The 13,849-nt window shown below is 38.4% G+C and overlaps 1 protein-coding gene across 1 annotated transcript in view; it reads left to right on the forward strand.

Annotated features, from left to right (window-relative positions):
* The window catches only part of AK9 (adenylate kinase 9), a 127,168-nt gene that overhangs the window by 38,000 nt on the left and 75,319 nt on the right, over nt 1-13,849 (forward strand). The window contains exons 11-14 of the mRNA XM_032408265.1: nt 7,445-7,589; nt 9,928-10,041; nt 10,128-10,223; nt 11,950-12,098. Of these exons, the coding sequence (XP_032264156.1) occupies nt 7,445-7,589; nt 9,928-10,041; nt 10,128-10,223; nt 11,950-12,098 (504 nt within the window). The remainder of the gene's footprint in view (nt 1-7,444; nt 7,590-9,927; nt 10,042-10,127; nt 10,224-11,949; nt 12,099-13,849) is intronic.

Consider the following 13,849-nt stretch of genomic DNA (forward strand, 5'->3'; position numbering starts at 1 on the left):
GGTGCATGTGCCCCTTCGGATCCCTACATTTGTATCTTTGGGGTAAATACCCAGTAGTGCAATTGCTGGGTCATAGGGTAGCTCTATTTTCAACTTTTTGAGGAACCTCCATACTGTTTTCCAGAGTGGCTGCACCAGCTTGCATTCCCACCAACAGCGTGGGAGGGTTCCCCTTTCTCCGTGTCCTCGGCGACATCTGTCGTTTCCTGACTTGTTGATTTTAGCCATTCTGACTGGTGTGAGGTGGTATCTCATTGAGGTTTTGATTTGGATTACCCTGATGCCAAGCAATGTTGAGCACTTTTTCATGTGTCTGTTGGCCATTTGGATGTCTTCTTTGCAAAAATATCTGTTCATGTCTTCTGCCCATTTCTTGATTGGATTATTTGTTCTTTGGGTGTTGAGTTTGATAAGTTCTTTATAGATTTTGGATACTAGCCCTTTATCTGATATGTCATTTGCAAATATCTTCTCCCATTCTGTCGGTTGTCTTTTGGTTTTGTTGACTGTTTCCTTTGCTGTGCAAAAGCTTTTTATCTTGATGAAGTCCCAATAGTTCATTTTTGCCCTTGCTTCCCTTGCCTTTGGCGATGTTTCTAGGAAGAAGTTGCTGCGGCTGAGGTCGAAGAGGTTGCTGCCTGTGTTCTCCTTTAGGATTTTGATGGACTCCTGTCTCACATTGAGGTCTTTCAACCATTTTGAGTCTATTTTTGTGTGTGGTGTAAGGAAATGGTCCAGTTTCATTCTTCTGCATGTGGCTGTCCAATTTTCCCAACACCATTTGTTGAAGAGACTGACTTTTTTCCATTGGACATTCTTTCCTACTTTGTCGAAGATGAGTTGACCATAGAGTTGAGGGTCCATTTCTGGGCTCTCTATTCTGTTCCATTGATCTATGTGCCTGTTTTTGTGCCAGTACCATACTGTCTTGATGATTACAGCTTTGTAATAGAGCTTAAAGTCCGGAATTGTGATGCTACCAGCTTTGCTTTTCTTTTTCAACATCCCTCTAGCTATTCAGGGTCTTTTCTGGTTCCATACAAATTTTAGGATTATTTGTTCCATTTCTTTGAAAAAAGTGGTGGTATTTTGATAGGGATTGCATTGAATGCGTAGATTGCTCCAGGTAGCATTGACATCTTCACAATATTTGTTCTTCCAATCCATGAGCATGGAACGTTTTTCCATTTCTTTGTGTCTTCCTCAATTTCTTCCATGAGTATTTTATAGTTTTCTGAGTAAAGATTTTTTGCCTCTTTGGTTAGATTTATTCCTAGGTATCTTATGGTTTTGAGTGCAATTGTAAATGGGATCGACTCCTTAATTTCTGTTTCTTCTGTCTTGTTGTTGGTGTATAGGAATGTCACTGATTTCTGTGCATTGATTTTATATCCTGCCACTTTCCTGAATTCTTGTATGAGTTCTAGCAGTTTTGGGGTGGAGTCTTTTGGGTTTTCCACATAAAGTATCATATCATCTGCAAAGAGTGAGAGTTTGACTTCTTCTTTGCTTATTTGGATGCCTTTTATTTCTTTTTGTTGTCTGATTGCTGTGGCTAGGACTTCTAATACTATGTTGAATAGCAGTGGTGATAGTGGACATCCTTGCCGTGTTCCTGACCTTAGGGGGAAAGATCTCAGTTTTTTCCCATTGAGAATGATATTCACTGTGGGTTTTTCATAGATGGCTTTTATGATATTGAGGTATGTACCCTCTATCCCTATACTCTGAAGGGTTTTGATCAAGAAAGGATGCTGTACTTTGTCAAATGCTTTTTCTGCATCTATTGAGAGGATCATATGGTTCTTGTTCTTTCTTTTATTAATGTATTGTATCACATTGATTGATTTGCATATATTGAACCAATCTTGCAGCCCAGGGATAAATCCCACTTGGTCGTGGTGAATAATCCTTTTAATGTACTGTTGGATCCTATTGGCTAGTATTTTGGTGAGAATTTTTGCATCCATGTTCATCAAGGATATTGGTCTGTAGTTCTCCTTTTTGATGGGGTCTTTGGTTTGGGGATCAAGGTAATGGTGGCCTCATAAAACGAGTTTGGAAGTTTTCCTTCCATTTCTATTTTTTGGAACAGTTTCAGAAGAATAGGTATTAATTCTTCTTTAAATGTTTGGTAGAATTCCCCTGGTAAGCCATCTGGCCCTGGGCTTTTGTTTTTTGGGAGATTTTTGATTACTGCTTCAATTTCCTTAGTGGTTATAGGTCTGTTCAGGTTTTCTATTTCTTCCTGGTTCAGTTTTGGTAGTTGATACATCTCTAGGAATGCATCCATTTCTTCCAGATTATCTAATTTGCTGGCATATAGTTGCTCATAATATATTCTTATAATTGTTTGTATTTCTTTGGTGTTGGTTGTAATCTCTCCTCTTTCATTCATGATTTTATTTGAGTCATTTCTCTCTTCTTTTTGATAAGTCTGGCCAGGGGTTTCTCAATCTTGTTAATTCTTTCAAAGAACCAGCTCCTAGTTTCGTTGATCTGTTCTACTGTTCTTTTGGTTTCTATTTCATTGATTTCTGCTCTGATCTTTATTATTTCTCTTCTCCTTCTGGGTTTAGGCTTTATTTGCTGTTCTTTCTCCAGCTCCTTTAGGTGTAGGGTTAGGTTGTGTATTTGAGACCTTTCTTGTTTCTTGAGAAAGGCTTGTATTGCTATATACTTTCCTCTTAGGACTGCCTTTGCTGCATCCCAAAGATTTTGAACAGTTGTGTTTTCATTTTCAGTGGTTTCCATGAACTTTTTAAATTCTTCTTTAATTTCCTGGTTGACCCATTCATTCTTTAGTAGGATGCTCTTTAGCCTCCATGTATTTGAGTTCTTTCCAACTTTCCTCTTGTGATTGAGTTCTAGTTTCAAAGCATTGTGGTCTGAAAATATGCAGGGAATGATCCCAATCTTTTGGTACTGGTTGAGACCTGATTTGTGACCTAGGATGTGATCTATTCTGGAGAATGTTCCATGGGTACTAGAGAAGAATGTGTATTCTGTTGCTTTGGAATGGAATGTTCTGAATATATCTGTGAAGTCCATTTGGTCCAGTGTGTCATTTAAAGTCTTTATTTCCTTGTTGATCTTTTGCTTAGATGATCTGTCCATTTCAGTGAGGGGGGTGTTAAAATCCCCCACTATTATTGTATTGTTGTCGATGGGTTTCTTTGCTTTTGTTATTAATTGGCATATATAATGGGCTGCTCCCATGTTAGGGGCATAGATATTTACAATTATTAGATCTTCTTGTTGGATAGACCCTTTAAGTAGGATATAGTGTCCTTCCTCATCTCTTACTAGTCTTTGGTTTAAAATCTAATTTGTCTGATATAAGGATTGCCACCCCAGCTTTCTTTTGGTGTCCATTAGCATGGTAAATGGCTTTCCACCCCCTCACTTTCATTCTGGAGGTGTCTTTGGGTCTAAAATGAGTCTCTTGCAGACAGCATATCGATAGGTCTTGTTTTTTTATCCAATCTGATAGCCTGTGTCTTTTGATTGGGGCATTTAGTCCATTTACATTCAGGGTAACTACTGAAAGATATGAATTTAGTGCCATTGTATTGCCTGTAAGGTGACTGTTACTGTATATTGTCTGTGTTCTTTTCTGGTCTATGTTACTTTTAGGCTCTCTCTTTGCTTAGCGGACCCCTTTCAATATTTCTTGTAGGGCTGGTTTTGTGTTTGCAAATTCCTTTAGTTTTTGTTTGTCCTGGAAGCTTTTTATCTCTCCTTCTATTTTCAATAACAGCCTAGCTGGATATAGTATTCTTGGCTGCATATTTTTCTCATTTAGTGCTCTGAATATATCATGCCAGTCCTTTCTGGCCTGCCAGGTCTCTGTGGATAGGTCTGTTGCCAATCTAATGTTTCTACCATTGTAGGTTACAGATCTCTTCTCCCGAGCTGCTTTCAGGATTTTCTCTTTGTCGCTGAGACTCGTTAGTTTTACTATGAGATGTTGGGGTGTTGACCTATTTTTATTGATTTTGAGGGGGGTTCTCTGTGCCTCCTGGATTTTGATGCCTGTTTCCTTCCCCAAATTAGGGAAGTTCTCTGCTATAATTTGCTCCAATATACCTTCTGCCCCTCTCTCTCTTTCTTCTTCTGGGATCCCAATTATTCTAATATTGTTTCATCTTATGGTATCACTTATCTCTCGAATTCTGCCCTTGTGATGCAGTAGTGGTTTATCTCTCTTTTTCTCAGCTTCTTTATTTTCCATCATTTGGTCTTCTCTATCACTAATTCTGTCTTCTGCCTCCTTTATCCTAGCAGTTAGAGCCTCCATTTTTTATTGCACCTCATTAATAGCCTTTTTGATTTTGACTTGGTTAGATTTTAGTTCTTTTATTTCTCCAGAAAGGGTTTCTCTAATATCTTCCATGCTTTCTTCAAGCCCAGCTAGTATCTTTAAAATCGTCATTCTGAATTCTAGTTCCGACATCTTACTAATGTCCGTATTGATTAGGTCCCTGGCAGTCGGTACTGCCTCTTATTCTTTTTTTTGAGGTGATTTTTTCCGTCTTGTCATTTTGTCCAGAGGACAATAGATGAATGAGAGAACACAATGCTAACAGGGTAAAAACGATCCCAGAAAAATATACACTAAACAAATCAGAAGAGACCTGAAACCGGGGAAAAAGAAAGGGAAAGAAAGAAAAAGAAAAAAAAAGAAAAAGAAAAAGATAAAAACAAAAAACAAAATGCAGAATACGATCAAATATGATCAGGCTGGTGCATAGATGAGTGCCACACTCTAGATTTTGGGCATATTTTGGTCTGTTAGAAGAAAGTGCCTCCCAAAATTTTAAAGAAAGAAAAACTTATATACGTACAAAAATAAGAGTAAATACGATGAAGGGATGGAATATGATTGTAAAGATGAAAATTATAAAAGATTTTATAAAAGAAATTGGTAAGACAAGAAGTTGGTTGAAAAAAGAAAGAAGAGGATTTAAAAAAAAAAAAAGGGAGAGAATGTGATCAGGCAGGAGACTGGAACAAAGCCATACACTAGAAATTTAGGGTGTATTTTGGTCTGTTAGAAGAAACTGTATCCCAAAATTTTAAAGAGAGAACAACTTATATGTATATACCAAAAATAAGGTTAACTACTATGAAGAGATAGAATATGACTCTAAAAATGAAAAATAAAAAAGATTTTTAAAAAAAAGGATTGATAAGATGTTGGTTGAAAAAGGGAAAAAGAAAAATTCAAAAAAAAGAAAAGAAAAAGAAAGTTAAAAAAGAAAAAACTTAACTTTGAAAGACTAAAGAATCATGGGATAAAAGCCATGAATTCTATGTGCAGTATTCCCCTAGCGCTGGAGTTCTGCCGTTCTCATTGATCGGTGAACTTGGTCTTGGCTGGCTGTTCTCGCTCATCTTCTGGGGGAGGGGCCTATTGCCGTGGTTCTTAAATGTCTTTGCCGGAGGCAGAATTGCCCCGCCCTTGCCATCTGGGCTAAGTAATCTGCTCAAGTGTGCTCTCGGGAGCTTTTGTTCCCTGCAAGCTTTCCGTACAGCTTTGGAGGAAGAGAGTGAAAATGGCGGCCCCCAATCTCCGCCCCGGAGGACCCGAGAGCTCCGGGCCCCGCTCCTCAGTGCGCCCCCAGAGAAAAGCAGTCAGTCACTCGCGTCTCCCCGGTCTCCGGCCGCACTCCGTGCTCACCCGGCCTGTGACCAAGCATTTCTATCTTTGGCACCTGACCCTGTGTGGATCTCCAAACCCAGCAGATCCCTGCGGTGCGCTCCCGCGCCGCTCCTCCCGGGGGAGGAAGGGGAGTCTCCCCGGATCTGCTGCTTGTTGGGTCCCTGCTGGAGGAGCAATGGCCCGACTGTGCCACGGATCACGGTTTATGGCAACCCCAAGCAGAGAGCCCGCTCCTTGGCTCCGTCTCTGCAGCCGGCTTCCCTGCTCCGATACCTGGGAGCTCTGCCGCACTCAGGCACCCCCGGTCTTTCTGTGACCCCGAGGGTCCTGAGACCACACTGTCCCAGCAAGGGTTCCGCCCCCCTCTTAGCCACTGGAGCGACGTCCCTCAGCGGAGCTGACTTCTAAAAGTTGCAATTTTGTGCTCCAGGGCTCTATCACTTGCCAGAAGCGGCCGATGGAGGCCCCTCCCCCGCCGTCTATCCTCCCAAATATCACCTCGGATTCACTTCTCCGCACGTCCTACCTTCCAGAAAGCGGTCGCTTTTCTGTTCAGAGAGTTGCTGCTATTCTTTTCTTCGATCTCCTGTCGAGTTTGTAGGTGTTCAGAATGGTTTGATCCCTATCTAGCTGAATTCCTGGGACCAGACGAAATTTAGGTCTCCTACTCCTCCACCATCTTGCTCCTATATATAGAATTCTAATCCAGTTTTTTAAATGGGCAAAAGTTGAACATATGATTAAAACAGAAGGTAAGTGAATGACCAATAGCACATAAAAGAAGCTCAAACTTATTTGTGATTAGGGGACTGTAAATTTAAACTATAATGAAATACTTCACACCCACTAGAATGGCTATAATTTAAAAGATTCACAAAACCAAGTTTTGGTGAGGATATGGAGTTAACTGCAATTTCCATAATTGCTGGTAGGAATGTAAAATAGTTCAACCACTTTGGAAACAGTTTAATGGCTTATTATAAAATCAAATATACACTTACCATATGACCCATTAATTCCACTTCTAGGTATTTGTCCAAGAGAAATAAAAATGTATGTCCACAAAAAGACTTACTCAGAAATGTGCATTACTAGTCTATTTATAACAGCTCCAAATTGGAAAAGCCCAAATGCCCATCAAAGATGAATGGATTAAAAAACAACAACAACAACAACTGTGGCATAGTCACACAGTGATACTACTCAATAATAAAAAGGAACAGATTACTGATATATACAATTACACTGGTGAATCTCAAAAACATTGTGCTAAGGGCGGGAAAGCTTGGAAAAGATTACATACTGTATGATTCCATTTATATGAAATTGTAGAAAAGGCAAAACTAATATATACTGACAAAAACAAAGTGGGCCAGGAACTGACTATAAGGAAGCATGAGGGAACTTTCAGGGTGATGTAAATGTTCTATATCTTGATTGTAGTTGTTGTTATGTGTATGTGTTTGTCAAAACTCATCAAACTGTATACGTAAAATGGATGCTTTTTATTGTATGTAAGTCATACATTCAAAATTGATTTTTTTAAAAAATTTGTGTAACTTGAATATATATTACATGATACATATCTAAATATATCATACTACATGAAAAGTATGAATTTCTGTGAAAGCATGTACTCAAAAATCATTAAATTCTGAAAATAACATATCTCAAGTGGCATTAAGATGTTTGAGGTAGATAAGTATAGATGTAGTTGAACAATGTTTAATATTCACAGTGATTTGTGCTTCCGTTGGTTTTCTCAAATATTCTTTGCAGGTAATTGACTATGCCAAGCTTGTTCAGCCGCGTTTTGATAAAGCCCTTGAAACGTTAGTGAGAGATACGATAGCGGAGGCCACTGAAGCAGCTATTAAAGCTGTGAGAGAGCAGCTCTTCATAAAGCTACAAGCTAAAAGACAAGGTGAACCATCTCTGTCACATGTGTGTTCTAAGCAGAGGTCAACAATTCAGCCTGGCTGCCCAAAGGCTGGGACTTGCTTTGCTCGCCCTGGTATCCCTGGCACCTTGTACAGTGCAGTCTCTTAATAATTGATTGAAGACATGAATATACATAAACCTGACTCAAATAGAGAAAAGATTTCAGTCCTAGACCTCTAAGGAAAGGAATCAGAAAGAGCTTCCAAATTTGGATTTACTTTTGTGGATTTGCTTGCTGGGCAGAGACTGAATAGAAGTTATACCTTTATTGACTCCACTTGATTCTTGTGGAGTTTACATTGTTGCTGCTGCTGCTGCTGTGGCTGTTTTACTATGTAAATGTGGGTCAGCCCCAATTGTAATTAGTTTTTTCTATTTGGAGAATAATTTCAAGTTCAAAACAGTCATAAGGCAATGAAACTGGAAGAAGCTTTAATGATCAATTAACACAATTCTTTAACTTTGCAGATAAGGAAAACTTTTTATATAAATTGGGAAGCTTCTATCATTTTCTCTGCTTTGAAACTTTAAATAGCAAAGAAATTATCTCTTCCTACATGGCAATGTTGAGCTTTTGCTAGGAAAGAACAGGTTATTTGCCCTAATAAATCTGTCTCTTCTTTCTCAGCAGCCTATAAACAAGTGAAAGAGTCCAACATGGTGCCCAAGGGATTACAAAAACAACAGCAAAAAGACCAGCATTAAAATTACACGCCATCCTTGGGGTGCCTGGGTGGCTCAGTTGGTTGTCTGCCTTTGACTAAGTCATGATCCTGGGCTCCTGGGATTGAGCCCTGCCTCCCGGCTCCCTGCCCAGGGGGCAGTTTGCCTCTCCCACTCCCTCTGCTCCTCCCACCACTCCTACACGCTCTTGCTCTCTCTCAAATAAATAAAATCTTTTAAAAAAAAAAATTAGGAATAGCATGGAGGACCACAGGGGAAAGGAGGGAAAACTAAATGGGAAGAAACCAGAGAGGGAGACAAACCATGAGAGACTCTGGACTCTGGGAAACAAACTGAAGGTTACAGAAAAGAGGGATGGAGGGATGGGATAACCAGGTGATGGGTGTTAAGGACGGCACGTGTTGTGATAACCACTGGGTGTTATATATAACTAATGAATCATACGTAACTAATGAATGGTTGAATACTACATCAAAAATTAATGATGATGGGTAACTGAACATAGTAAAATAAAAAATTACATGCCATCCAAACGATCATCCAGATGATACAGAATGAATTTGTTTTTAGTATATTATCTTCAAAATGAAAACCAGAAGTTTATTAAATACTCATGGACAATTCACAAACTAAAGCTTGAGAAATATTGGCAAAGACTATTAAGATGGCTTTTTATTCAACTTAAGGCTGGACAAAATGAATTCATTAATTCATTCACCCTTGTACTCTGTGTTAGACATGATTCTAGGTACTGGCTACAGAGGTGAGCAAGACACATGAAGCTCCTGTCTTAGTGGTTGTTACATTTTAATGGAGGTTGGGGGTCAGGGAACAAGTGAACAGATAGAAAAAATGTAACACTGTACTGGGTCAGGCAGTGACTGGGGCAGGGGGCTGGAGTGTGAGGCTGAGCAGGGAAGACCTCTCTGAAAAGAGGACATTTAACTGAAACCTGGATCAAGAAGGAACTAGCTGGGCTCCAGGAGGAAGAACAGTGATTGATGATGTTTCTTGGAGTCTGTAGTGATTCCTTTCACATCAAATTATGGCATGAAATCATAGATTTTAGATCTTTCCACATATTGCTTTCTCCCACCAGAATATAGAAATAGATGCCATCTCTCATACACCGCAAACTTAAAATTCTCTTTTTCTTTTTCAAATTCCATAATTTAGAATTCGGATTTAGAATAAATCTGACAGTAGGGTTCTTAAACTTTTCTAGTTGGAATTTTCATGCTGGTTCCACTGATTTGCTAGTTTTGCTAATTTTACTCCCAGTATACTTTTAAGAAAAATTTGTCAGTGGAGATTATTGAGGTTTTTTTAACATAGAAAATTCTATAATACAGAGGAAGGCAGCTAACATGCATTAGACTTCCTGTGCGCCAAGCATTTTCTCAGTGTTTGAGTCTATTATCTCATTTAATCCTTACAGCAATGCTTTTGGCTTGATCATCCTCATTTTGCCCAGTAGAAATTGAAACAGAGAGATCAAATGATTTGCCAAAGCCACACTGCCTGAGTCAGAACTCACACTCAAGTCTGTCTGTCTTTAAAGCAGAAGATTTAATCACTATCCCTGTCTGCTTACCCCCAACTATATTTTGCTAACACAGCCCATTACTGTCTTTTAGCACAGTCAACTTCAAGAATACTTGAAAGAGAATTTGAAAGGAAAGATTATGACAAGTTCCAATCTGATGCATATAAGAGTTTAGAAGAGTCACGGTCTTCATTTGATGAAGATGGTAAAAAAATATATTCTGATGTTCTTGGCCAAATCTTTCCTAATCTAAACAGATTAGCTGATAAAGCATATTATTCTTTCATGCAGTGTTCACTCATGAATCCCAAAAAGATCGTTTTTTAGAAGACAATGAAGACAAAAAGATTTCAGAAAATGTCTTCGATGATCAAGCCTCTAAAACTGGTAAAGATGGTAACAAAATGAATGGCTCGGTGCACCTGGGTGGCTCAGTCGGTTAAGTGTCTGCCTTTGGCTCAGGTCATGATCCCAGGGTCTTGGGCTCGAGCCCCGCATCAGGCTCCCTGCTCAGTGGGAAGCCTGCTTCTCCCTCTTCCACTCTCCCTGCTTGTGTTCCCTCTCTCGCTGTCTCTCTCTCTGTCAGGTAAGTAAATAAATTATTTAAAAAAAAAAAAAGAATGGCTCATGCCATGCTTATGGATCTTATTTCCATTTATTTCATATTTTATCATGTTTAACGTTGAAACTTAAAATTATCCCAAAAATTGGACAGTTAGGTTGAAAAATAGTTTTTCTCTTACAGAGTTAAACTGAACAGCTATAGAACAGAAAGAGATTTATTAGAATGAAGAAAAAAACTAATAAGATAATAAATTCTTTCTTAAAATCTGTCTAATGTACTGGAATCAGAACATCACAAACCTAGAGTTTGAGCTGTGAAATGTTACTATTTAGTGCTATGTACCCTTATAAAATTTTTCCATTCACATATTAACATAATTGAAAGCATACGATGTAAACTATTTTTACCTTTTTTGATTCATAATATAACATTTAATTATATTATTTCATTAAGAAATATTTTAATCCTCATTTTAAATTACTGCACTATTTCCGTGTTCATAGGTAATAGTTTTAAGTAGTTCTTTATGTTGTAAACTTATTTTTCAGATTTTTTTTTGCTACTACAAATAATGCTTTAATGAATTTTTTCATTGTCTGCATGTTGACATAGGTATAATCACTAGTTTAATGAGTATGAAGTTATAGGCAGAGTCAAGTTGCTTTGCATAAAAGTTATTCCAAATTATGTTCCCCTCAGTAATATACAAAATATGTGTTATTGTTTCCTTGGTATATTCTCTATAATTTTAATTTTTATTTGATGATTTCTGAAATTTAATATTTTAATATTTGTTAGCCATTTATATTTCTTCTTTTCTGAGGTGACCATTTTTGTCTTTTGCTCATTTTTCTAAATTGTCCTATCAGTTATATGTTTCTGTAAAAACTTTCTGTATTAGTCACTTATTTTTCATATTTTTTTTCTACATTGGGTCATTTGTCTTTTAAATCACTTTGATGTTTTTGAAGTAGAGGGGCTGCCAGTCTTCTGTCTAATTAGAGGAGTGGATGAATACTTATATCCTGATGCAGCCCGTGAGCCAACGTAGCTGTGTAGAGTCATTCAGCATGCAGTGAGGGCAAGCATGAAGTATAACACTTGAAAAACCAGCCTGTGCCACCTTCTCTTCCATCCCTGCCAACTTGCCTACCTCTTTTCCTCTTGCTGTTTCACATGGTCCCATGCTTGTAATTGGAAGTATTCCTCTTGTTTTCTGATTCATTACTTTGATGCTCATGATTTAGCTTGACCCTGGAATCCTTTGGTCCCTATGTCTTCTACCTGGCTTCCTGGGTTTTGACTCCTGCTGGACATGACTTCTTACCTCATTCACTTTCATTCTGATGCACTGGCTCCAAGCCACTGCTCTGATGTTTTATGTTTCCTGACTTAACATTTCCTCCTCAGTCTATTTCCCCCTTCTTGGAGCATGTACTGCAGTAACACAAAGATAGTAATTTTTGGATCAAGTATTAATAATCATGTTCTATTGCAAGTAGCATTGTCCACTAAAATTATTAATGGCATTAGGTTATTTTACTTTAGATGCATTAGAAGACTCAATAGAAGAGGTAACTGCAGAGCATCCAGAGGTTATTTCTATGATAGAGGAGACTGTGAAAATGACAAAGGATATGAACTTTGAACAGCCATATGAAAAACATGCTGAAATCTTAGAGGAAATCATCAAAGAGGTAAGAAGTCCAGATCCAAATGCTTATGTTCTTTGGTAGTTTTTAATGTATCAACAATTATGCAATATAATTTCATAGGTTTGATATTAATCCTTCTTTAACTTTTATTTTCTTTAATTGAGTTCAGTTCATTAAAATATGGTGCCTATGAAGCCAGTACCAAAGTTAGATATTTCTTCTATGAGCTAATTAGTTGTAAACTGAGACAAATTTCACTCCATAGCTAACTTATTTCATCCAACCACCTTGAACATGCATTCATAGGGGAAATGGATGAACACACAAGTGCTTGTCCAACCTAAGGGGAAATTAAAGCCTCAGATGCTATGTCCTATCGCTGGCAAATCAGAAGGTTTATCTTTGGCTTATAAAGAACAAAATATCCACATGGGTCTATTTTGTATAGATCCAAGAGATCTTGAGTAAGCATTCACAGCAAAAGTCAAAGACAACAAATCTGTTTTGGGCTTTCAATGAACTTCTTTGGTATTTCTCTGTAATTTGAGAATTATGTAATTTAAAATTATATGAGAAGAAAAAAAATATTCTATGAGAGTATAGAACCACTCTATAGCACATTGGGTGGGCTCCTTGAGCCCCAAGCTGTACCCAAGGTAAGTTGCTGTCCCCCTCTGAGCTTCCCATAGAGATCTTTCAACTTCTGCATCCCTTCAGGTTGTTCTGTCGTCAGTTGGTTCCTTCAGAAGCATTCTGAGAACCTACTATTTGCCCCCTTAATGTGCTAGATTCTAGGGATATGAAGATGAATTAAACATAGCTCTTTAAGGAGCCATCAGTCAGGTGCAGAAGGCTGATGTATAATCCAATATTTGAGTTATCATGTACTATGTGGTAAGTAGATATATACAAGGTGTAGGAATCCCACCTACCGTCAGGACTGTTATCTCTGCATGGAAAGTGAGACAAAGTATCCCAGAGGAGAGATAGGCAAGTGAGGGACATCTTTAGCACTGTGGAAGTCCCATCCTTGCCCTTCACTGAGGATTTCCTCCATTCTCTTCAGAGTTTATTCTGGAGGATACAAATCTACAAGGAGTACTAAAACACCTCTGATACAGGAATGTATATAGTGTCATTAGATGATAAACTGCCACTCTGGGATTGTGGAGGAGTCTAAATCACATGAGGTTTTAACATCAAATCTCATATCAGATTGTCTTTCTCAAGAGAACAGAGACCTGTGCAGGAGACTTTGACTTGTCATCAGTTTTGATGGTCTCTGTGAGTAGTAAGACTATTCCTAAAAAGTAGCTAGACTGGTGGGAGGGTTGGAGTGGCTGGGTGATAGACACTGGGGAGGGTATGTGCTATGGTGAGCGCTGTGAATTGTGTAAGACTGTTGAATCACAGACCTGTACCTCTGAAACAAATAATACATTATATGTTAAAAAAAAAAAAAAAAGATAGCAGTAAGGGAAAAATGAGGGGGGGTGGAAATTGGAGGGGGAGACAAACCATGAGAGACTATGGACTCTGAGAAACAAACTGAGGGTTCTAGAGGGGAGGGGGTGGGGGGATGGGTTAGCCTGGTGATGGGTATTAAAGAGGGCACGTTCTGCATGGAGCACTGGGTGTTAGATGCAAACAATGAATCATGGAACACTACATCAAAAACTAATGATGTAATGTATGGTGATTAACATAACATCATAAAAAAAAAAAAGTAGCTAGACTGAACCTAAAACTGCTCTAAAAAAAAAATAAAGTCCTTAAAAAAAGGTAGCGAGATA

This window comes from Phoca vitulina, unplaced genomic scaffold (genome assembly GCF_004348235.1).
Source record: "Phoca vitulina isolate PV1807 unplaced genomic scaffold, GSC_HSeal_1.0 scaffold9, whole genome shotgun sequence".
In the NCBI taxonomy this organism is placed as follows: domain Eukaryota; kingdom Metazoa; phylum Chordata; class Mammalia; order Carnivora; family Phocidae; genus Phoca; species Phoca vitulina.